The 25,719-nt window shown below is 38.7% G+C and overlaps 1 protein-coding gene across 1 annotated transcript; it reads left to right on the top strand.

Moving 5' to 3' along the window:
- The first annotated feature begins 2,236 nt into the window (after window positions 1-2,236).
- spata17 (spermatogenesis associated 17) lies at window positions 2,237-24,755 on the top strand. Its single transcript, XM_084930945.1, has 9 exons — window positions 2,237-2,325; window positions 2,950-3,039; window positions 4,157-4,238; window positions 5,636-5,686; window positions 7,817-7,920; window positions 15,195-15,318; window positions 19,452-19,694; window positions 23,212-23,348; window positions 24,530-24,755. The coding sequence occupies exons 1-9, from the start codon at window positions 2,258-2,260 to the stop codon at window positions 24,612-24,614; spliced, it is 984 nt and encodes a 327-aa protein (XP_084787071.1). The 5' UTR covers window positions 2,237-2,257; the 3' UTR covers window positions 24,615-24,755.
- Window positions 24,756-25,719: the final 964 nt, after the last annotated feature.

Below are 25,719 nucleotides of genomic sequence, written 5' to 3'. Positions count from 1 at the left end.
TGATACAAATATCTTTTTGTCTAAAAGATATTTCCCTGCTTCACTTTGCTCAGTGTGGGATAGAAGAGAAGAAAGAGTCATTATGGATTTCAATTAAGTGATCCCTGGGCAGAGAGGGATGCGTCAGAGTGGGGGAATTAATGTGCTGCGGACAGATGTTTAATAATAATGGCCGAACTGGCCCTGCCGAGAAACACACATTCCATCCGCCGCACCCTACTGTGGTGGAAGGAACACACATGCATCGAAAGACACACAGACGGCCTTGCATACACAGACGCTCACGTATAATCAGTCACACACTGACACATACAATAATGATTCATACACATGCACTGTGTGAAGACATGTGCCGCGGTCACATAGCCACAGACACTGGTATCTGTGTGTGTGTGTGTGTGTGTGTGTGTGTGTGTGTGTGTTTGTGTGTGTGTGTGTGTGTGTGTGTGTGTGTGTGTGTGTGTGTGTATCTTTATGACCAGTGCTGGCCACAGTGCATATGGCCCTCATTTAGCAACAATGGGCATGGACAATGACTGGCGGGAAGAGCTTCCTAACTGTGAGAGGTGACTCAAGGCGTGTTAAATGACATGCCCCGTATGGAGAGATGGAGAAAGAGATGGAGAGAGAGAAGGAGAGAGTATATACATGGGTAATCCTGGATAAGAACTTATCGCCTCAGTGAGCAAGGGAAATGTTTTGATTGAGAACAGACAGGAGATGAGGAAACTAGAAAGAAAATGGAAAAGTAGAGACAGAAGACAGAACTGCTCAGAACAATACCTGGAGGATGAAAGTACACCTAAGTTGTTGGAAGGGTGTGTTGTATAGAGGAATGTGGAAAAGATGTTAGGCTGAGTCTGTAAGTGTGTCATTAGAAAGAGTGTAAACAGGATGTCTTTTTATGAAGTGGTCTCACTCTCCTTTTTGTGCTGTTCTCTCACAGACACACTCCTGGTGACACCTAATCAGTGCTGTGGCAGGACGAATAGCCTGCAGCATTTTTACAGTCTTGTCAAAAACAAAGCTTGCCCCCCCAAAAAATCTCTCTTTTCTCTCTCGCTCATTCACTCGCTCTCTTTTTCTCACATGCGCTGTTCATACCCTCTTGTCACAACAACATTTCTCCAGTAATTACTAGGGTGGTCGCCCTCCTATCGCCCTTCGATGGATGAGCTGAGCCACCATGGGTTCAACCCTCCAGCCATAACTCTACCTAGGACGTCTGCCTACTGCTCTTCACTACTGTGGTGGCCCTCAGACAGCAAATTGGCCTCAGAGAAAGACAGAGACTGAAAGGGATTCTCAAACAAGCACACTGCCTAGTTCACAGAGAAACAAGCCGAGGCATGCCAGTACAAAAACACATGTAAGAGCAATGAGACAGACATATACTCATTCACTTTCACTAGTTGTGGTTTCCCTGTCTCCAAGGAGTAATCTATAATACAGACAGTCTTTTGCTCTGACCACTGGCCAGACAGATATATTTCCTTGCACAAGTACAGAAATACACACACAGACACACATATACACCCTGCTTAGGTGATCATTTTGACAGGGCAATATGACTGAAGGAGAGTGGAGTGAAGATGGGGAAAAATGTGGAAGGAAGAGTGGGGAGAAATAAACTGATAACTGTATGATGAAGGGTGATAACGTCAGGAGAGGAGGGAAGTAGATGAAGGGATGGATGGAAGAAGTGAGGCAGCTGGCAGATCAATACACAGATCCACAATCTGCATCCATGAAACGGGCGCTTTTTAAAATCTCTTTTAATGCCTACTATTCTTATTACTTACAAAATGTTTTGCTTTGGTATAGTAAGTGGGAAGTGGTTTGCAGGACGAAAAAGAAAATTTGATTTTTTCGTGAAGTTTTTATTTCTATCATGGATTACTTTTGGAATTTATGGTTAAATTATAATTAATTATTTTTGTCCATTAAAGAAGCTTTTACAGCTGCTAAACAGCACTCATAGATAAACATTCAGCTCATCCATTACAACTCAACCATGACTCCATGAATGTATGTAGACTGCATATAAAATGTAAACTTGTTTGCATACAGCGTATGATATTAACCCAATTCGGTTACTGGAATCTGTTTAAACGCTTTACAATAGTCGAAATAAAAGGAAATAGACACGTTAGGAGGAACTTTCCCTTTTCCTATGAGTTTTGAACGCATCTGCAGCACCCTGGGAAACACCTGTGTTGTCAAGACAACAAGTAAACTCTCGCTTGAGTACACCGACATGGCGGAGCTGTTGAAAATAAAACGTGAATTTGAAGAGTTCCAAAAGGAATACTACTATAGAAACAGGTATGTATTAATGATTTACATAACTATATATGGATACGTTTAATTGCTTTATGAGTTCTTGTTAGCAGTTTAGCAGTCAGCATTTAACTAACATCACCCAGAACTAAGGCTAGCGTCATGCGTCTACTGTGTATGCTAATAAGCTTTTGCGGTCCTGTTTTGGCGTTACAATGCAAGTTTTTGGTTCCCTAAGAATGACAGTAATGCACCCTAAGAGTAAGCCACACAAATGGGGCAAAAGCAAAGTTTAGCTGTGTAACTTGCCAGTAAAAATGTGTTGTTGTTGTTGTTTTTTATTTGTTTGTTTACGTATGAAGGACTTATTATCGCCTCTCCAAAAGGGTTTAGCTAAAGGCAAAGGAAAGTGGCGTTTAGTCTCCAAATGTTGAAAGATTTTTCAGCCAGTTTTAATAATTGGTGTTATAATGAAGCTTAATATGCATTTTTCAGAAAATTCTTAAGTCAGCTATGATAACAATGTATTCTCTTTACTGTATATCGTGCATGCTGCCATGCGTAGTAAACTCCAATGGCCCATTTTGAGCCAGGCGAAGATCCCCCTCTGCAAGCCATGTTTTGAATAGTAACATTAGTGTGATATATTTTTGTGTTTATGTATTTCAGAGAAGCTGATGAGAACAGAGAGAAGGAGAACCAGGCCGCCACCCAGATCCAGAGCTGGTTCAGAGGCTGCAAGGTGCGGGCTTACCTCAGGTATGGTATATCTCTGTGATCCGATTTGTATCTGTAATCCATAAAAAAATACTTTTGGTGCTCATGCAAAAACAAAACAGACATTCATTTTATTTATCAATGTAAGTGTAGTTCCTTTGGAGTTGTAAAACACTCAGACAGGCTGTAAGAGTTCATATCAAGGGAAACCCTGATATTAGCTCACTACCATAATTATCCCACTTCCAGAAGTTTGCAAATGGCCTGGAGGAATAAATGTCGCTTGCACTCTATGCTCTTTTCTCACACAGAGAAATAAATGTCTCTATCTCTGTGCTTGTTCCCATACTGTGACCCTAGCACCATTCTGCAGGGTCAGCAGACAAACTTCCAGACAGTAGGTTAATTCAGATTACTTTAGTTAATTGATCAATGCGTTAAGTGGATAATTAGCAACAGTTTTAGCTGCCTAAGTGCAACTCTGGGGTTGTGCTAGCCCCACTATAAGCATTGATTTTCTGGGCATATAAATGGCCTTTTGGAAATTGATGGCCTCATTGGAGGCAGAGAATCGCAGTGGACTTGCATTTAGAGTATGTTTGAAGATGAATACAAATGTGTACCGCTGACTAAAGGAGGTGGAAGGCTCATCGGACATGATCGAAAAGCCTGGGAGAGCACGAATGGTCTATATATATATGTGTGTGTGTGTGTCTGTGTGTGTGTGTGAGTGCATGTGTGTTTGTGACAGCTTGTATTTGTAAGCATAATGTTTCCCTGACCTTTTATTTGAGCCTTTTCACAACCTTAAATTTGTATGCAGAAAATCACTTTCTTTTTATTGTTTTCCCTAAAAAAGAGTTTATGTTAGGAAGTTAAATTAATTGAATAATTAATAAATTAATTCTAGATAAAGGTATTTTTTAGCTTATTCATAACTATGGAAACTTTCCATTTCATGCTTTGTTAGGATTGAGCTTTCTGGGGGAGGGTTGCAGAATTGCTTAATTTCTCAGCTTAAACAACCTTGTTAATGACCAGTGAAATCTGCCTTTTACTTCCCTTACGTGTTTCTGAATAACTTTTTCCAGGGTTTCCTTCAGTTTAACTACTAAAAAAACATCCACCCAATCCTCTCCTCAATTTGATTTTATTACAGCCATCTGCACAAGAAGGCAATCATTATACAGAAGATATGGCGGGGCTTCACAGCAAGGGCACGTGTCAGACAAATGGTGAAGGTAAGCCAGTGCCTGGAACGACTATAGATATATTGATTATGCTATGATAGCACGCATTAGAATTCAATTGCTATATTCCTAAAGTCCCTGCGTCTGACCTTAAGAAATATAATTCACCCATTACACATTAGGAAATTAGCACTTTGGAAAAATGATGCATTATGATAAGGAATTCCATCTATTTCACAATTCTTGGGATGCATATAGAAAAAAGAAAAGAGTTGTGTATCTATGTGTGTATGTGTATGCTTTAGTAAAACAAGGCCCCATTTTCAGCATATTGCCTCCAACTGCTTCTTAATTGAACAGATTGTTGATACCGGATCCAATACCCAGCACTCTCACGTATAATTTTCCCCTGGATTGAGTTTTGTAAACGTATCACAACAAGCTATTTATCATGCCTGTAAATTGACTGTTTGCTAAAGCATAACTGCCAGCCGCCGTTTGGGAGGCGTTCAAGAAATGGAAGGGTGGTGGTGGAGGGGGGGTGTTGAAATAAACAATGAAGGATGTGTCACAACACACATATGGGCTAAAAAGAGGCTGTTTGGTCTCATTTGGAAACAGACAAGCGCTAATTTGAATCACTCAAAATTGCCACAGTGCACTGTTTTGAAATTAGCCCTGAGAGATTCTACTCTTCACCTCCTTTATCTCTCTCTGTCTTTTTCTCTCTTGCGGACCTTATCATGTGTAATGTGATGTGCACAAAGCCTCTTCTCAAAACATCAAGCTGAATTTACAACCTCCTTTCAAGTCTTTGTCTTCCATCTCCTTCCTCTTTTTCCTCTCTTCCTTGTCATTATTAAAAAAGACGTGTTGAGATATGAATCCCTTTTATGGCCCACACTCCAGTTTGCTCCTGAAATGTGCTCCCTGTGGTTGCCTGGCACGTTTGGAGTGCGATGGCTCGTTGAGTATGTTGCTGAATATTCTCTGGCCTTTTGTTAGTCTGTTCTGTGGCAGTGCTGTCATTGATTATGAAATCCAGAGGAGAACGTTTGGCCGTCATACATCTCCATTAGCACGCTGCTTGACTACCATAGATTTTCTTGGCCCTTGTCTGTGTTAGTGTATTAAGAGAGTACTGTCCTCCCCTTGATAGAAAGTCCCACTAACCACTCTCTCTCTCTCTCCTTTTTTCTCTCTTCGTCTCTGTCTCTCTTCTGCTCTCTCTCCATCCCTCTGACTTTTTCTCGTTCCTCTTGTCTCTCTTGCTTTCCCACTCTCCTTTTCTGCCCCCTTCCCTCCTCCCTCCACTCTACAGTGGCCCTATCTATGCTGCCTGTGCAATGTATTATGTATAAAGAGCTCTTTATCTTTGACGCCTGCTGTGGACAGATCAGAGGGTTGGGAGACAAGATGTAACACCATCGTTTCCTTTGTGTTCACAGGCGGCATATTTTATCATGAAGATGAATTTCTACGAGGAGATGGCGGTCAGGGTAAATATCACCACACTGTCTTGTTTTAGCAAATGGAGTGTCGTGGTGGGGGGACACTCTGTTGCTCAAGGTATGTGGGAGCCCCTGTGAGTAGCAGCCCATAAGCATCATACCTCTAAATTTCTTTAATCCTTTGTTGGCCATTTTTCTCCCTTTTTAAGTGCACCATCATGTTGGTAATCCAGTATAATTTATTATTATTAAAAACCCTATAAAAATGGACAGATTTCTATATCAAAATGACCTATCATATTTATGTCTCAAACCACAGCGAATATTTTATATATATAACCTTAAAAACTCTGTTTTAGAAACTTTTTTTTTTTCACTTTGCTTAAATGCTCATGGCCCTGAAATACTGTCTTTATCCCTGAACACCTACTACTGTTCAACTCATAAATCATAGCTCTGTGGCTGTGAGTGATGCTTTGGCACTTTTACACAAGGATATTGCCTAGAAATCTTATATTTTAACAATTCCATATAGGCCTTCTCTTTTGGTGAATGGTTTCATGCCTAAACCATTAAAGGGTTTTATAGACCAACAAAAGAATTCACCAGTGTTTATTGAAGAGAGAGATTCACTGTCCAGCTGGAAAGAGATGTTTATAATATTTTCGTATTGGTGGAAAAGCCGGGGAACTGAGGGCTTTACGTTTTACACATAATAGGAACCCAAACAAATAAAGCTCACCGCCCTGCTTTTACAATAAATGTCACATTATAGGAGAGACATAGATTCACGAATAATGTTTGACCCAGCTGTTTAGGTCACAGGGTGAAAGTTCAGAGGTGATGTCGACATGTGGTCCAAAAGAGAAGCTACTGAAATAAGAGACCTATGTTATCTATGAAAATAACCACAATTTCCTATAGGACACAATAGGAATTTTAATGGAGAACTGTGTTAAAATGCGAGAAAGTACTGGGTTTAAACCCCAGAAGGGCCAAGTGAGCCTTTTCTGCGCTGAGTGTATTCTCTGTGTCTGTCTGGGGTTTTTCCGGGTGCTCCAGTTTTCTCCCACTGCCCTTGACCAAGGCTTTAGCCTCATATGTGAAATTGGTCCCTTGGTGTTGGACTGTGTACTGCCCACAGCACCTAAAGAGAAGTCATGGGGCAAATTCAAAGACAAAAATTCTCAAAACAGATTGATTACATGTGACTTTAGACTTTAGAAAGTTCATAATAAATTAAAGGACAATAAGGGAAATACATGCAGTATCTGGCCTTTTTTATGATGCCACCTGTTGAAATTTTTCTACTATTTACACCAGACATACAGATGTAGTACTTAATACCTGCAATATAAGTCTTGATCCCACGTCTTCTGACACATACGCTGTACTTTCTCGACTTCAGTGTTTGTTCTGTTTCAATGTGACCTGAACAGAGATACAAAAACAAATGAGAGAAAGACATTTGTACTTTTTTGCCAAATAAGTATATATTGTATAAATTAAGAAAAAGAAACCCACAAAGCACACCCAACACATACAATCATCTGAGAATCCCCTTGTGACATTTTCTTTAAATCAATTTTAACTCTATTTCTTTTTCTCTCCCCTCCTGATGTCTTTATCTTGGTGTGGTAGCTAACAGAGGATAATGTATTAAGGCCGTAATAGAAACCAGTGTTTACATGCCGCACCTCGTATTTGTATTAGATTCAACAGCATCGATTTCACTAGTCAACAAAGGTCAGCAAGAACTCGGGAGGCGGCAATTACTTTATTTAAAATTATCTATTGACTGGCAGATCAATGCTAATTCTCATTTTGCTCTTTGTTGTTTTTCCCTATCCTTTACTTCTCCTCTTCTTTCTTCTTCCCTCTTCTCATACCGTGATTATTCTTTTACCTGCCATTGTTTTAATCTCCTAATTAGTCTGAAGGACATCCGCCCCTTTGCTTTAAAATGGTCAACTGTTGTGTGTGGGTGTGTTCTGGCTAATCTGCAGCCTCCTCAATCAGTGTGGATGATGCAGTTAAATACATGGTGATGTGACAGTTTGATGTGTTGGATTGTCCCTCTGAAAGTAGGGATTGTATAGTTTATTAACAATGGTTTAAAAAGTGTCCTACTTAAATGTTGCATTTAAACTTCATAAAAACTTCTGTAATCCCACACAGATCCAGCGGACATGGAGAGGATTCTTTGTGAGGAAGTATATCCATAACTTCTATGCACGAAAAAAGTATATGGAAGGACTTGTCATGAAAAATGAACTAGTCAGGTGAGAAAAAATAGTTTCATTTATGAGACCTTAAGAGACCTGAATTAATTTTTATCTTTTTATTTGGTTTTATTTTCCCGAAACTCACTTGAAGTTGTGTTGCTTTTGTCTTTCTCACATGGCCAGTACATGTGTCAGCATTCTTCTAGATAGATTATAACTGATATAATACAATATCTTCAATTAAAGGAAGCAAACATGGGGTACCTTTTTTGCACAAAGGAATGCAAACTGGAAAGGATAAAAAACTTAGCCTTAATATGTTCTGTTAGAACATGGTGTATCTTTGCCCACTGACTATAGCCTATTATATAGCCTATCAATCAAAATGAATTGATTTGATTAATGTAAAGACAGTTGTCTGAAAGGTGTATTGTGTATGCTTAACCAAAACACATGACTGGAGTAACGGGAAAGGAAAAGTGAGGATATGAAAGAGACTGAGAGACAAAGAGAAGAGAAAGACAGAAGAGAGAGAGAGAAGTCCTCTAAAGTGCTTGAGGCTAAGAGAGAAGTGAACGATGTGAAGAAATTAAAAATTAGCCTCTGATTTGAACCGCAGCTCGTGCATTAATAAAACATCCTGCGCTTCAGGGCTTACTGCTAGAGATACACCATCTTTTATTTTTGACAAAAAAAACCATCACGTTTAGCTAATAGTCACATTTTTAATGTTGCTAATATATTTTACAGGAAAATATCTTTAGGCTTCCTGCTAAAATTAAATGTAAATTTGTTAAAGTGCTCCTTGGATCACCGACTCTCCCCCCCCTCACTTCCCCAGCAGCGTTTTACCTTTCCTCCACGCTCTTTGCCCCTTTTAGAAATAGGAGTGACTAGGCTGTTAAAGTCCATCATGGAAGAGTTGCTGCTATAATATAGCACAAAAATGAGCACACACAAAGACATGTCAACTACGTTAAGTATTCTGACCAGTCACTGGCATTATTTTGCTTGTAATGTCTTAATGAAATTTAAGACATTACAAAAGTACAAAAAATAATTCATAGTAAAAAGTATTCATAATCAGGCCAAATTTTAACCACACTGTAATAAAGCTACAATAAGGAAACAATCAGACCATTGATCTGAACTGAACATCACTTCATAGGACTAGATCAGATTAATTCAGAAGTATGCAAGCTATAGCTTTTAGTTTGCAAGGACCTTGCCTAAACAGTATATGCATATACTGTGGCTCCTGTCTCTTTGCACCTTTTGCACAACTTACAACAGTTAACAAAAATCATAGGAATTGAAATTTAGAAACAAGGAGCTGTAAGGATAAAGTGACCAGCTATGTGATGCTATTTCATTTTAGGATTCTGGTCTTATGCTTTTGTTATCAGCTGTGATACATTCACACTCTTACTCATACACACATTTATGCAAAAACACACATACACACATGCACATGCAGCCCCTCCTCCACAGTGGTTTGGGGTACGAGGTCACTTTCACTTCACTTAATCACATGTTTATTTAGTGCTGCTGGGGTCACGATCAATTAACGCCGTGCCGGCATTTATTTAAAATATCCTTTCTCTGTTAGCTGCTAAGCCCTCGGATTGCACACTGCCTGATCACTAACCCTGCAAAGGTCTGCTTTTTAATCCATCACCATGCTCCCTGCCTCCGCAAGTCTGTCCGTCCGTCTGTCCAACCACTGCATAAATTAATAAATTCAAAGTCAGATGAATGATCTCCATTTATTGAAGGCTGATCAGCTGTGCATGGTAATGATGTAGGAGTATTGCATATTTTCCCTTCACTGTCTTTGTCCTTTTTCATTCTGATTCTCCATTCCAATCTCTTTCTCATGACAGAGCTCCCCAGTTCAAAACCATCTGTATCATTTCATTAGGTACAACTAATCCACGCCACTTACACCATCCTCTTTTATCCACCGCCCTCTCTCCGCCTCCCTTTCTTAATCTCTGCCTCTTGCCTCTCTCTTTCTCAATCTATTTTGTTCGATATCTTTCTCTCTTGCTCTCCTTGCCACAGGTTCACTATGCTTTAGTGTCCATCCTCATTCATCCTTCCTCTCCTTCTGCATAGCCTAATGAAGTCAGGACCCCAGTGCAGTCCCCACTCTGCCACAGTTTTCCTTGATACCCCAACAATTTATCACTTTGTCAGGGAGACACTTAAAGTTCCTGGGCTTTAATAAGGGCATGCTGTGGGACGATGGGGGCAATTAGGAAAGCGGAGCAAGTCCGCTTTGCATATTTACTAAATGTGCTGGTGTCATCGTTGCTGCCACTAACACGGCCTGTTGACTGCATGAATTATTCCTCTATCTGCAATAAACAGCGGGGTAATTATTACTGCCATAATCAGATAAATAATTCTCCCTGTGATGTTGCAACAACATAGTGAAATCTTTTAACTTATCCTAAAGAGTGCTAAAAAAGGAGGCTCAGAGAGAATTTATGGACTGTCACTAGGCTGAAAAGCACGTGTTTTCTTCTCTTCTTTTCTTTTGTGCTGTGCTGTGTCTCTTCGTCTGTCTACTTTTTTCCTGTCTCCCTTCATTCCAGCCTTCTTCATTCCTCCATCTCTTGTGTCCCTCTCAAGGACATTCATGAAAGAAGAGCTGCTATGTCGGAGAGAGTGTGGGTCTGCCCTGCGATCACTCTCCCCTTCTATGCGTCAGTCTTTCTTTTACTGCTCTTCCCTTCTGATCCAGTTTGGATGCAGACAAGTTCTCTCTTCAGTCTGATTGGATTTATATATTCGCTATGTGTGTGTCTGTTGAAGTTTAATGTGGATGCACTGCTACTTGTCTCTTAAGAAAATTACTTTGAGAGTGAACAGTGGACAAAAGTCTGTAATATATTTGAAATTATTAGTTTTTTTCCTCTCAGTTTATTGAATGTGGATTAGCAATATTATCAAAGCTGGGGTTAATTGTTTGCTTAAACACCTTTGGGTGGCATTAGTTTTACTACTTTAGCGAATTAGTTAATCAATCGGTCAGTCACTTAAATGGAAAGGCTATGTTATGAGGGTGTTCAAGGCTCAATACATTGAGCTGGCCACTGTCTAAATTGACTGGCTGACTACCCTCTCATTGCCAGCTATTGAATCATTCAATTGGAGCAATTAAAACAGCCAATCAGGTCAAGCCTCCATTAAATATTTAGAACCTGGCCAATTAGCTGCTCTGGTGCTGGCCTGGATGACCGAAGGTGTGGCCTGCTGTCCCACAATGCCTCACTCTCTGATGTTCCATTACTCCTTGATCCCCTGTTTTGAACCAGAGATTAAATTATTGAGGAAGAAGTGAGAAATGTGGCTGTATTATATTAGACATTTAAATAAGTTAAATCCAGGGTGAAAATGTCAGTAAGGGTTTCAGTCATTTAAAAGTACTTCAGGTATGTTTGATTAACTTGTCCAGCGGTTCAGCAGCCATTAAACATAATCTCTAGCCACAGTGCTTCAGGAATACAACATGACAGGCTTAGCACATTATATGTGCCTAATGTTCATAATTGTTATTCAGTTTTTATTTTATGTCATATATCTATTTTATTATCACATAATCTAAATGACAGAATATCATGATTCATGAATCATAAATATATTTATTAATATATTTATATAATTGGTGTTTCAACACCAATTAATGAATGAAAGTTTTAATATTTTTGTGACATTATTATATTATTTAATTGCACATCATCGCATTTCAAAATTGTTCATGCATGATTATGTTTAGCCCTTTGTTGCACCTCCAGCAGTGGTACAGTATAGTTTAATGTTACTGGGATTAATGCAGTGATTTTTATCCGGCTCACTGCTAATTGTGTGGCACGAAGAAGAGCGTAGATGCAGCTTTGCACAAACAGCTGGAGAGAGACAGAGAGAGGCACCAGGGAGTTTATTTAATTTCTTCAACATGAAAAGATGGTTTTATAGGGGACGACCAAATCAAGGTTCACATAGAGCAATTAATGATTTATCCTGTTGTAATTAGGTATCAGCTGTAAAGGTAAAATAATTTAACACTTGCCTGCTTTTTTATCTCCTTATTATAGGTAAAAGTGTTCTTTTTTACTTTTACCTTTTTTTTTGTGTGTAAAATATTTAATATGCATAATACATTACATCACATACTGTTAACATGAACTGTTAACTGATAATGATCAATACATTAGCTCAATTTATGTTTCTGTTGTTATAAAAATAAATGCACAAAAATTCCCCATAGTTGGGCCTGGCTTGGGATCAGTTTAAGGCCTGAAAATGTACTGTAATCCTCTGAGGAACTAAAGAGATCAATTGCTGTAACTTTAAAAGTGAAATGTTTTGTCTTTATTGCCTTTTTTAAAATTTTATAATGTGACTTTTCTTTAAGAAACTAAAGCAAGAACTTCTCTAAAAAAAAGACAGTGTAAATGGGAGCATATTTGACTTCAAAATCTATGTATGTAATTTCAGTATTCTTATGCCTTTTCAGATATACAAGTTACTAATTTTGCACACTAATGCACTCCTGTACCATCAGTATTGCTGGCCTTTGACTGTATGCTGAAAACAAGCATACAGTCAAAAGCAAGCGTGTCTCTCTGATTTAGCCTGGAGGAGCATTTTTTTTAAATAGCTCCAAATTACATTTTTTTACTTGTATTTTTTGGATGCTTGAAAGAATAATGTTCAGTGACCACAATTTATGGAAGAGTTACTGAGCTCTGTACAGTGTCAGTTATTCTGAGAAACTCCGTCACCACTCTTGTCACCGTTTTAATGCAGTGTTGCCTTAGATCCAGAAAACTGAACAGGCCTTGTCCTTCGGACACAGAGGTTACTCTATATATTGCCCAACTGTACTTCTGAAAGTTTTGGGACCTATGTTTTGTTTTTTTGTTTGTTTTTTGTTTGTTTTGTTGTTGTTGTTGTTTTTTTTGGGGGGGGAGTAAGGGAGCAGCTGAAAGTGCCTTTGAGTGGCTCTTTAATGTTTTCTTAAAAATTTAATGTGACAGCTGAGAAAAACTTGGTTTTGTGGTGACTTCTCTCATACTTCCCTTACTATGATGGTTCAGATTGTTCAGATTTTTCCTATAATCTGTCACCTATAACTTTATTTATTTTTAATGTATTATAGTAAATCTATACACATGTGTGTATATACATATGTATATAATTTTGGTTAAAACTAGCAATAATTTTTTTTTCTTTACAAGAAATTAGTTTAGGCTGATAAACCAGACGTATCACATGTTCCAGAGCTGTTCCAGAGTTAAACATAGTGTTTCTTTCTTTCTTTTCACTTTTACTCAGTCAGTTGCACACACATTTATAAACACAGACACACACGCGCACACACACAGGCGCGAGGGCATGTGCTGCTTGCTGAACAGGGCTAACGAGGGTTGTATGTTGTGGCGGCTGGTTGGGTCGACACAGATCGAGGTGCCTTCAGCCGTTACAAATCTGTTTGGCTTTTGTCCACTACAGAGCAATTAATAACACTGGGGCTGGGGGTAGGGAAGCAAAGGTCACTCATTGAGCACCCCCCCAACACACACATATATAGATACATATACACATACAAGCAAAGCGTACATACATTTAGTATAAAAACAGATACACATTTGCATATTTATGATAAATGCACAAACTGCTACATTCTCAGTTAAACTGTTTCAGCCCAGAGACATATGTATGAAAATATGAACATATGAACAAAGGTCCTGATCCCCTGACACATTACTACAAGCTTTTTAAGGTGCTATTAAGAATTGAGCAAACAGAAATGACTACATATATACAGACATGCACATATCGTGGACAACACCGTCCCTAAACCAGGACTTTAAATGTTACATTAATAAGTAATATCCCTGTTAGCTAGGTGGACAAATAGAGGCCAAGCAACCTCAATATTTACTCCCCACACACCTACACTATATTAAATTACTGTATTTAATATTACACAAATGCACATATTTAGATTCACTCTTCTTCTTTACACACCCGCAAGCATTTTTCATTTATTTTGTAATTGAGTCTGGTGCTGAAGAATGAATGAGAATGCACAGGCAATGGGAATTTGTTGTGATGTGTTTTTAAATGTCAGTAGCCACAGAATGTGTTAACCTCAGATTACTGACACACTTTGAATACCCTGATTCTTCTATGGAGGATTGTAATTGAAAACAGAAGTTGGGTAGAGGGGAAAAAAAACAGCGGAGAAGAAGTAAGGAAAAAAAGGAGGGAAACAGACATGGGATTCTTGATGAGCTATGGTTAAACTCTTATTGGTATTGTGCTCTTGGAATTAAATTGGTTTTACTCCTGCTTTGTGTGTGTGTGTTTATATTATGACGACATGTGTGTATTTAGTAATTGTTTCCAATTCCCCTTTTAAGTTATCACCACTTTGTAACAACATTGCTGTGTGGTTGTGGAATTAAATTGCTGTGTGTATGGGGTTTTAATGCATCCCATTTAGCCAGCTTCGCTTAACAGATGTCATAGACAGACCTGTCCTGGCTGCCATGATGAAATATATCAATCATCCTCCCACTTATAGCCTCTTACGCTCTTACTTTGCCTTTTTTTTTCTTCTATGCAGTGTCATTCTGTTGTTTTTGCCCCAGAGCTTCTCTGTCTTTCCATGTATGCCTCAGTGTGATTAGGTAGTTTTTTTCCTTCATCTGAAGGACACTTTAGGGAATTGTCAGCTTTACGACCAACAACTGTTTCCCAAATACATAATAACACATGCACAGATGTACTTGTCTGAAGTTTACACCGTTTACAAGTTATTGATTGTTAAGATATAGTACTTCGTAAGGTGAATCCTCAGAAAATGTGTAATATAACACATTAATGTAGTATTAAAAAAACATTAAGCTTACTTGTTAAACCAAGTGGTATAGAGTTAAATGTAATCAAAATACAGAGTAATGTGCATTTAGTCATTGTCATTCACAAAACATACTGTACACGAGTATATAAATATGATGAGTTATTTCTACTATATGAATTATAATGATTGACAACTTAGGAATCGGAGAAATTATGTCTTAACTGTTATATTTTTTTAAATTTTTTTTATGCTATTGTTCACGTGTTATTGTAAGGTGACCTCGAGGGTGTGAAAGCCGCCTATAAATAAAATGTATTATTATTATTATTATTATTATTATTGTGTAAAATGATTTAAATTTATTATACATGTCTAACTAATGCATACCTATTGTAAAGCCTAATGAATCCGAAGTGCAAGAATCTTTGTGTGTGGTTTATGTTCCCTGCAGGAGGGAGCTTGATCAGCTGGAAGAACTCCAGAAAAGGGAGAGAGACTGTCTGGATATGGTGAAAGAGCACACAGCCAAAGTCTATCAAGCTCATCGGTTACATCATCTCCTCAGTACAAAGCAGGTGGGCTTATGGAAACACAAACACATTCACTTTTGCACACATTTTACAACAATGTTATAATGATTAGACTAATATTTAACCAGAGGGAAATGTACATATTAATTTTATGTTAACCAGAGCTACATGAAAATAGCGCAGTTTAATAAAAATACTGTAATTAATAAAAAATTGTTGGACTAGTGACAGTAACACGTATTGACTTTGTAATTCCAAAGTGACCTTAACTGCGGTTATGTATGGATGCAAAGTCACTTCAGATGACACGAGAAACGCATCCCTGTGGATTGACTTCACATTTGTGTAACACTCACCCATAAAGCTATGCACAATTATGCACATGCTCAGATACATATGCAGGCACACACATGGGCATTGAGCTCAACATTACAGAGAGGTGAGTTCCTACAGAAACTGGCTACACGGAGAAAGACCTTTTCCTTTCTATTAGTCAACAGAAGTGGGCCGTGTGGAGTTCAGTTGCACATGTGCAAACATAACTGTGAGTCCTCACGGTTGTTCTGATGTGCTCAGTCTGATGCTAACCCTGGGCAAAAGTGTGCACATTTGTAAATGGTAAATGGACTGGTACTTATATAGTGCTTTTTTACTCTATTTGAGCGCTCAGAGCACTTTTTTTTTACCATATGCATCATTCAACTATTCACACACACACATCATGCTTTTCTCTATGCCTAAGCATTTTTAACTTCACTTAACGTCACACACTCTTAGTCCAGTGGATGAATTGGAAATACCTCGTTGTTTAGTATCATGCCCAAGGATACAGCAACAGACTAGAGAATCTGGGGATCAAACCACCATCTTTCCAGTTAGCGGGCGAGCCATTCTTCCTCCTGAGCCACAGCTATCCTTGTGTTCATATGTGTGTGGCATCTACGCATCTTTGTGACTCCTCACTGTGATAATAATGAAGACAAAGCACAGTGGTCACTGTTGATTCAGCACTAGCATTCTGCACTCTCTCTCTCTCTCTCTCTCTCTCTCTCTCTCTCTCTATTTCTCTCGTGTCTTTACAACTAGCATCATCATTGCCTGTCTTGCTGTCTACTGTCCTCAGACATCCCATGTTCACCGAAGATGCATACATACACAAAACTTTCACACAATTGCATGGAGTTGATGTAAGCTGGAATGAGGTTAAGTTCGCAGTTTTTACACATCAGGCTTGATTCTTAAAATACTTTAACTCGTGGGTATCCACATAATTTGTGTTACGTTTCTGTAACTCTGTTATCGTTATTTTTAAGTACACGCTAGAAAGAATGAAAGTTTATGTGCTCTTCTCCGCCCTCTGTCCATCTTTCTCTATATACTTCCCTCTCTTTCCCTGCATATGGCAGGGGACTCTTTCCCTTCGTAGCTCTGACCTTGTCAGCAGTGAATAGATGGCTCTCCCACACAGTTCATCCTTTCTCACTTCTCAGACCCCAGCCCACACACACACACACACACACACACACACACACACACACACCAAAATACACAGACTCACATCCAGCTTACCAAAAGGCCCCAAGTCCCTCTGACAGAGACAGAGATGCTGTGTTCCTGGGGTCAACATCATTGCTCTTCCCGTAGCTAGGTTGGTACTTGGTACTTTTTGGGCGTATGTGTTGTGTTTGTGTATTCGTGTGTGTCTTTAGGGGTGGTGAGATTTACTTTTGTTTATGCGTTGTGTGTATCTGTGTATTTTGCTGGCTTTCTGTCACTTCCTATTTGACTTGTGTACTGTCATCCCTAAAGCAGAACATTTCTCTTGTAGTTTCAAGCAATTTCCAAGATACTGATTGGTGTTGATCATATAAACTATTCTTATGACTACTCAGTCCACACTTTTAATTAGTTTACTACTCTACTGGGGTGAGGCATAACATTTGCTAATTTTGTTTTTTATCTATAAGTAAGAACCTTATTAATATAAGTGAGGACACTTATTATTGGTTGTAGAAATATATTTGACAACTTATTCAAGATATTTTTGTTCTCAAGAGGGACCCTATGCATGATTGATTACTGATTTTGATTATTAGTGAAAAGTTGCCCCACTGTCACTTTGAAATTTTAGTCACTGCTTAGCAGCTAGCCTGGGACCTGTTTATCGGTCACCACTGTTTTCGACTGCAACTGGCAGTCTAACAGTGGTACTTCCTTTGCTTTGAATGTCCCCTGCAATCTAGAGGAGGTCTCTAATGAGAAGAATGAGTTTACTGAATCCGCAGAGCAGAGCAAGTACTGCTCTTAACAACTAAAATCCATGATGGTGTAGTTGTCCTCATCCCAAGTCCTAGCTTGGGATGAGATTCACTAGAGGTGCATGTAATTATATTGCTTCATTATTTTTTTCTCATAGTGTACTTGACAAGTAAAATATGTGCAGAACACAACCTTTTAAATGTTACTTTATAGTGTAAGATTCATCTAAGAAAGCACACGTGTATGCATATATACATGATTACATATATGCGCATGCACATATTCTGCCGTTACATATAGGATCTAAACCTATGGGAAACTATGACGTTGTATAATAACTACTTTAGTCACAAGGAGTTTTGATTTGGTATATTTTCACATTGGATGTCCTTCCTGACACAATCCCCCAAGTTATTTGTATCAACACCACTATGTTTTTTTAAATAGGTACGTATTGTGCTATTATCAAGCTGTACCTACAACCCAGGGTCAAAAAAATTGCAGTGAATAAAGTGGAATTTCTTTCTTTTTTCTTATAACGCAATGGATGATATTTAGACCAAAAGTGCTTATGATCTAATAGTGACACATTTGCTATTTTACTAATTTGTTAATATGTTATTTTAGAAAGAGCGAGGTTTGGGTGGATGTAGTTAAAGCTGTATGTGTTTCTCTCTCTCCCTTTCCTTCTTGTTGCAGTCTTTTAGAGTGGAAAGCAGTGTTATTAGCATATAGAACAGGGACAGAGTGTTCCAACTCAAAGCTTTGGTCTGGTAATTAAGACACAGGCAAAAGAATAACTGTGGTTTGAATAATTATCATCAAGGCTGTCTGTGGCAAATCTGTACCCCAGTTCAGAATTAGAGAGGCACAGTTTTAAGTATGTGTACTTGTGTGTGTGTGTGTGTGTGTGTGTGTGTGTGTGTGTTAAGGATTTTCATCTGTCCATTCTTCTATTCTGTATTCATTTAAGATAACACCTTTTTAAAGTGGGGATATTTGGGGGAGGTTAATATGGATTACATGACCAATGATAGGGAAGAAGGCTGATGGAAAATTTTAACATAATTGATGTTTAGTAGCTAACAATTGTTAGTTTAGTCCCTGTCCCAATAGGTGGCCATTCTGAGATTTGATATTCCTCTTCATAAACTGAATTCTTTTTTTCTCCAAAATCTAAATTAAGTTATATATATTGATTTAGTACTAAAGCATCCATGTGGACAGCCAGGTGCTTCAAAATCAGTGCCCCAAAATCATTTTCGCTTTATGTCTATATCATTCCATAGAGCCTGTTTTTTTATTTCATATTTTTAGGTGCAGTACATTGTTATTAAATGCTGCTGCATGTCTTTTAACAGGTGCTAGAATGTATGAACATATCACTCCAGTTTTAGGAAATTTACACTGGCTCCCTGTTGATTATCGTATTCATTTTGAGATTCTTTTGCTTACTAGTTTTAAATGGTATGGCGCCCAATTATTTAAGCAAACTCTTCAACATGTGTAACCCCAAAAAAGCACTGAGATCGTCCAGCCAGATGCTCTTAGTACAACCGAGGTCTCAATTGAAGCATAGAGGAGATCAGGCCTACGCAGTCGCAGCACCTAGACTCTGGAATAACTTAGCCACTTCAGAGTCTATTCAGTCTTTCAAATCACATCTTAAAACGCACTGTTTATGTTGGCTTTTAGTTCAGTTTGAGTACCATCAGGCTTGTTTTATGTTTGTTATGGGTTTGTTTTGTTTTCATGTTATACATTGTCATTGCCTCATCTCATTTATCTGTATTTGTTTTTCTATTGTTTTCTCATGGTAACTAGTAAGAAATACATTTTAATCTAATGACTTTACAGTAAAATCCTAATTTAATGTTTTCACGCTTTCACCCTCTCTCTCTTTTTTTCTGTTTCCTCAGTGCCCAGGGGTCTTCAACTCTCCATTCAGGCCAGCTCCTCATGAGATGGAGCTGCTGCTGAGGCAGCAGGTCAAGTACCAGGCCCCCACCAGGCTGGCCTCCAGGGGCAAGGCTTGTCTCGTGGGCATCCCAAGCTCAACAAGCTCTAGTTTCCCTGCGACTCTTGGATCCCCATTCATCAAAACCTCTAGAACTTACAGCTCCAGGCCCATACTGCCTCCCATTGCCAACAAGACACAGCAGGTGACGGTGGTCAAAACGTTGCCTATAAAAGACATAAACAAGTAGAAAAAAGATAAATACAGCAGTATAAAAGCAGATATACAAGAGATGAGATGTGATGGTGTGAAAAACTGGATTTAAGCATGTTCAAGAGGTGAAACAGACTGTTAGTTTAACAAAGTATCATACTAATTATTAAAGCCTCCAACATCACCTTCCTTCCTCATGGGGGATGGTTCTTGATGAAAGCAGAGATCCTTTAAAACTCCTTTTAAAGAAGAATGACATCATTAAAGCATGGCAGACAGCTCTCCTGGGGGCTACTGCATAGAGTCGTTTAGTGCCTTTATTTCAATGAGTACTCTGTGGGACTATGTAGTTATGTGTTACTATATTTGTGCACCACAGTGTGTGTGTGTGTGTGTGTGTGTGTGTGTGTGTGTGTGCGTGTGTTTTAAAATTGCATGCACAGCTCTGACTACTGGACCACAACAACATGATATGTGCTGTGTCAGGTAACGATTTAACTGTACAATTATCCACAATTTTGTTGTACAGGTACAATGACAATAAAGGGCTCTTCTGTTCTAAATGTAAACTAATACACATTCACATACACATTCTACTTGAATTTGAAGTTTAGATGTATGTAATTGTTTCTGTATATTACAGATATATATGGATAATTTTGTTAAAATCCATGGAAACATACTTTATATTTCCATTAAGCAAATAAGCGACATATATACATTCAACAGAAATTAAAGTTTAATTTGATAAATAATAAATTTAATAAATTAGTATTTTTCTGATCTTATATGTTGTGAACACATTTACTTCTTCTTTTTTTTTACAGAAATTGTTTTGACAATATATTGCTTTGTCCAAAATGAACAAGAATAAGTGTTCATTTTAAAGAGTAAATTTTCATCAAAGACCTATGGACATATCATAGAGAGAAAAGCACAGATTTGCCACTGTTTCATATTGAACTGTCACATAATTATGACAGTTACCAGTCAAAATGTGTACTATATTAATCCAGTGGCTGATAAAAATAGACGAACCCCAAGTTGCCACTATTTGAATATTTACTTTGGTTGTTCTCAACTGAGAATTTGTCTTGGTTCAGTAAAGGATAATCCAGTGGTGTGTTTGTGACTGTATGTGTCATGTGTCTGTGTTTGCATTTGTGTGTATGATGATGATTTGAGTGCTATTGAAGAGCAATATTTTCCACTCTGTGGCTCTTTATGGCAAATTGCTTTCCCTAGTATTAGTTTCTAGTAATGTAAAACATAAGTGAGCAGAAATGAGGCGTATATTTGTCTCCTTTTATTAGCTGCAGTTCATACACTTACATACACATGCAGGCATGTCTCCAGCTGGCCGAAATGGGAATAGGTTTATTAATGGTGTCCTAGGAAAGTCTCTATGGTTGATATGAAGAATAATTGTCTATATTTATACATGTGTGCCTTATAGTGTGTCTTTTTTGTGTGTGTTCAGCTCGTGTCATTAGTGCAGGAAGTCCCCTTTTCTTTTGCACTCACCCCTACATCCCACACCCCCTCCATCTCTGGTGTGATAACTATCTAGTGGTGATGGATAAGGTTGAGGTGCTGGCTGTGGAAGTGGTCAGGCCAGGCCACTGATCCCATGGTGATAGGAGCAAGGACAGGGTCTCTGTCTCTCTCCTCCTCATTCTCCCTCCTTTTTTAAACACCAAACAACAACTGAAGGTCACCTTAAACATAGCGAAAACATTTAAGTTAATCTGCATTCCCAAAAGTTTAGCTGTTATTCGCACAAGTTCTTAAGTAATAGAGCGAGATTTGACTTCGCTGGACACACGGACAACTCACACACACACACACACACACACACACACACACACACACACACACACACACACACACACACACACACACACATATACACACATATATATTCCAATAAGCTTTTTCACCTTTGTTCTTGCACTTAGCCTGAACTCTCTTAGGCAGCTTTCTTGTAATTTCTGTAAGCAGTCTATTTCTCCAGCCTTCTTGGATATAAATCCAGAGCTCTACCTTAGATGTTAGCTGGATGTACTTCTTCAGTAATGTTGAGGTCCGGGCTCTGGGGAAGCCAATCCATGACTGATAGTCTTCCATGGTGTGTTGTTGTTTTTTTGTTGTGGGTTTTTTGTGTTCTCTTTTTTAATCCAGATGTAGTTTTTTGTGCATTGGCAGTGTTTTTGGATCCATTGCCATGATGATCTCTTCTTCTTGTTTGACTCCTCAAATATTTTAAGGATAAACCGCACACCATACTGAGATGTGCCAAGTTTTCAGCTTATTAGCTCCATGGGAATCACTTTGTTAGCGCAAAAATACTATGCTATGCCTTTAAACTGTATTATCTTCAGCATGTTCTCTAAATTTAACTAATGAATTGATAATAAGTGACAAAGTGCCTAAAGATACCAATTAAAATAGGTTCTTCGAAATGTTGTCTGGTTTATCCCTTGAGTTAGATGCCTTTTTTATGATTGAGTGAATCATAGGTAAATGTAATGTGGCTTAACGAACAAACAAAAAGAGAGCCTGAAGAACTATTGTTCAAGACCACTTGTAAAAAATCACGAGAAAGTCTGTCTCCATGGAAGAAAAATAAAAAGAAATGAGGGGTGGCTCAAGACTTTTTAATTGTGTGTGTGTTTCTTCAGTTTACCTTAACAATTTAACAACATTAACACAGATATTATGTAAGTTGACTTCTTAAATAAACTGAGTTTAAATAAACTCAGCTTATTTAAGAAGCCAGACAATTCATAATTTAGTCTTTTCCGTTGAGATCACTGCTATATTTACAGAAAACCATTCCACACCCCACACCCATCCACTTACCCACCAATCTCAGCCATGATCTGAGTAACCCTCATCCCTCTGGCCACTTACGCAAAGACTCTATACTCCGAACAAGTCTTTTGCACAACATTCAAGCACTTTTGAACTTGTCATTGTTACTGTGTGCCTTTCTTTTGTTTTTATATATATGTTCTTCTTGTTTGTTGGTTATTCCAGTCTTCTTACTATTTATATTTCCTGCACAATTGCTGCACTTTTAACAGGAAGAAAACTGGCAGAATCAGGCTCAGGGAGGGGCACCCATATGCTGGAACTGATTGGGTGGGTGGGGGGGGGACATGAAAAAAGATCCACTATCATATTCATTTAGATTTCAATTAACAAATCACCACAAAAGCCCAAATCATGATTTTAACCCATTGCAGACAGTGTCCTTATTGCTCCAAAACTGTCTTCTTTTTAAATGATACCCCTCCCATCCCTCTCTCTCCAAAATTGAACTAACATGCTTGGTTTTACTTCTGCCACTTGATCTTTTTTATTCTTTCTCTACACTTAGCCTGTCTCCTGTCACAAGAGAAGAGATGCAGAGGACTGACCTCTGTCTTTTTTTAATTCTGCAAAAGAGTGATTTTGCGATCAGTTTTCGACTAATGTACTGTCTATTTTGTCTGTCTTTATTCCAGGGTCTTTACAGAGAAGCAGGAGAGGCTTGGGAGCAGCGCTTGCATTGTCGTGAATTGATGTTATGTCTGCAGACCTCTTACATGCACCTAGAGGAGGCCCAGAATCAGCTACGTGAACTCGAGCCAGTGAGACTTAGGTTTGTACAGGAGTTCTCTGTCTGACCTGTCTGGATAAATCGGGGGGGGGGGGGGGGGGGGGGCGGGGGGGGAGTGCATGAAACATTATTTATCACTATATTCTGAACCATACACATATTGACTTTTTTATCAATAGAACGAGGCAACATAGAATTCATATCATAGGTGCGTCTAATAAAAATCTCGGAGGAATTTGAATCTCAGTGATCTTGAAGTCAAGGGCAAGGTCATCTTTTCTGAAAATCACCTAGGATTTTGAAATTCATACTATAGGTGCATCTACTAGGAGGCCAAGTGGTAGCACTGGTGGCCGCCAGTGTTTTTATATTATGTGATGATGACGGGTTTTTCTTTTAGATTATATACAATATATTAGAACATTCATACATTAATCTAACATAATTCAGCTACAGGTATGTCCAAGTCCCATTGTTTGGTGTGTTTTAACAGATATTATTTACTGCAAATAGTGTCTGTATTAACTCGATACTAGCAAGAAGCTGCTCTTTGAGTGAGCACTGCTGAAAGAGAGAGACACAATTTTTCATTGTGGGGTCTGTACAGAAATGTTACTAAAAAGTTATAATAACATAATAATCCAGTGTAAGCTACATCCTTGCATGTGTCTTGTGTTGGTATTCGCCTCCTCCTTTTGATGCTCTATGTTAAATTGAGTTCAGTTTAAGCTGTATTATATCAAAATACTGGTGTTACTGAAATATGTGGAGCTCCACTCTAAACATTTAGGATCAAGTCAAGTGAAGCCCTACAGGACAAAAGAACAAAGCTTTGGCGCTAAACTCACAGCTTTGTGCTGTCCATCTGTGCCAATTATGCGCTAATTCTGGTAAAGTTGCTTGCTGGCATCCCTAATATAGCAAAGCTCCCAGCTGCAACTTTCAGCTATTCTGGTGCAAAATAAGACATGCTTTCATAATTAAATATGCCACTATTTGCAGTAAATTGCTTCCCGCAAACTCTTAGTTTCAAAACTGACACTGCACCATCTCTAGTAAATCCTGACAGTAGTTACATATCCATGGAGGGTTTTACACCAGTGAATCTAGCCCTATGAAAGTGAGAGACATGCTTAGCAAACAACAGTTTTAATAAAACCAATCTGAAAACCTGTGTGGACTATATTGTATAACTTTGCTATTTCTTGTTGTCTGACACCCAGAGGAACAGGAAGTACACTTCACCATTTGAGCCACAGCAGCAGTTCATTTCCTCATCCAGCCCATACCGGCAAGAGCTTCAGATGATTAATATACACTGGTTATCAGAGGAGGTATGATGAAAACTAAAAAGACTAAACAAAAAGAAAAAAAATCATTTGTTTGTTTATTTATTTAATTATCCCATGTAGAGGGAATGGTCTGAATGGGCTAAAAGCTGTTGTAAAGGGTTTATATGGTTGAATTAGTTTGATCCTAAGGTATAATTCTTCTTCTAAGAAAGACATGAAAAAACAGAGCAGCACAACCTAAACCTTTCAACTTGTGTTGCACAAATTTGTCAAAAGTGACAGCAATTTAATAAATCGCCACTCTCCATCACACGCATATCTACACCCACCCACACCCATACACACAATTCCCAGCTATGCCCTCCACTGCCCCTTCTCCATGTATACGTAAATGAGGTGTATGCATTGATGTGTATGTGTGGGTATGTTAGTGAGAGAATGTGTGAGCGTGGGCCCTGCGGTCTGGTCCAGGCATTAGGTAATTGACTGTGTCTTTGCTCAAGGCCTTTCATGGATCACCGTCCTTTATTAGCTCACTTCCCAGCACACACACTCGCATACGTGCACACCCACACACACATACACAAAGTTCCCAGCAGCTCCACCCCAGCCCCTTACTCCCCACCAGCAACCAGACCCAATTGCCCGGAAACAAGGAGTGAAGCAAGAGAGAGAGAGAGAGGAGCAAGGGAAAAAGGAGAGAGCAGCGACAGGGGAATGAACTAACACGGCCCCAGGAAGTGGAGATAAATAAGTATGAGGAGAGAGTGAGCGGGTGAACGGGGTCTCCTCAAACTGACAAGAGAAATTGAGGGAGTACGATCCATATTTCACTGTATCATGTTTGTCAAATACAATTTTAGGAAGGTTGTAGATCTGCATTGGTGGTAGTATTTTGACTTTGCCTATCGCCCTAGCCCCGTTTGGGTGAAAAGTACCTGTCTAGACAAAACAGGAAATAAATGTCCCAAATATGCTGTTGAACTAACGCAGGTTCACAGCAAAGCTGCATGGCAGTTTTAGCTGTGTGTTAACAGGCATACCCACTGATTATCAAATAATATGTCGGTAAGTATAAGTGTGAATTAGAATGAGATTTGGTAATTTAAATGGTGGGATGA

Source organism: Perissodus microlepis, chromosome 1 (genome assembly GCF_051167445.1).
Source record: "Perissodus microlepis isolate ML-2025 ecotype Zambia chromosome 1, ASM5116744v1, whole genome shotgun sequence".
Taxonomy (NCBI): Eukaryota; Metazoa; Chordata; class Actinopteri; order Cichliformes; family Cichlidae; genus Perissodus; species Perissodus microlepis.
The sequence above is the reverse complement of the archived record's forward strand: the minus strand, read 5'-3'. Positions and strand labels throughout refer to the sequence as shown.

What these genes read in the sequence shown, in the direction of transcription:
- spata17 (XM_084930945.1), top strand. Translation starts at nt 2,258, where the DNA reads ATGGCGGAGCTGTTGAAAATAAAACGTGAATTTGAAGAGTTCCAAAAG. An exon ending in AAGGTGCGGGCTTACCTCAG is followed by an intron (nt 3,040 to 4,156) that starts GTATGGTATATC and finishes ATTTTATTACAG; the next exon opens with CCATCTGCACAAGAAGGCAA. An exon ending in GTGTCAGACAAATGGTGAAG is followed by an intron (nt 4,239 to 5,635) that starts GTAAGCCAGTGC and finishes TTGTGTTCACAG; the next exon opens with GCGGCATATTTTATCATGAA.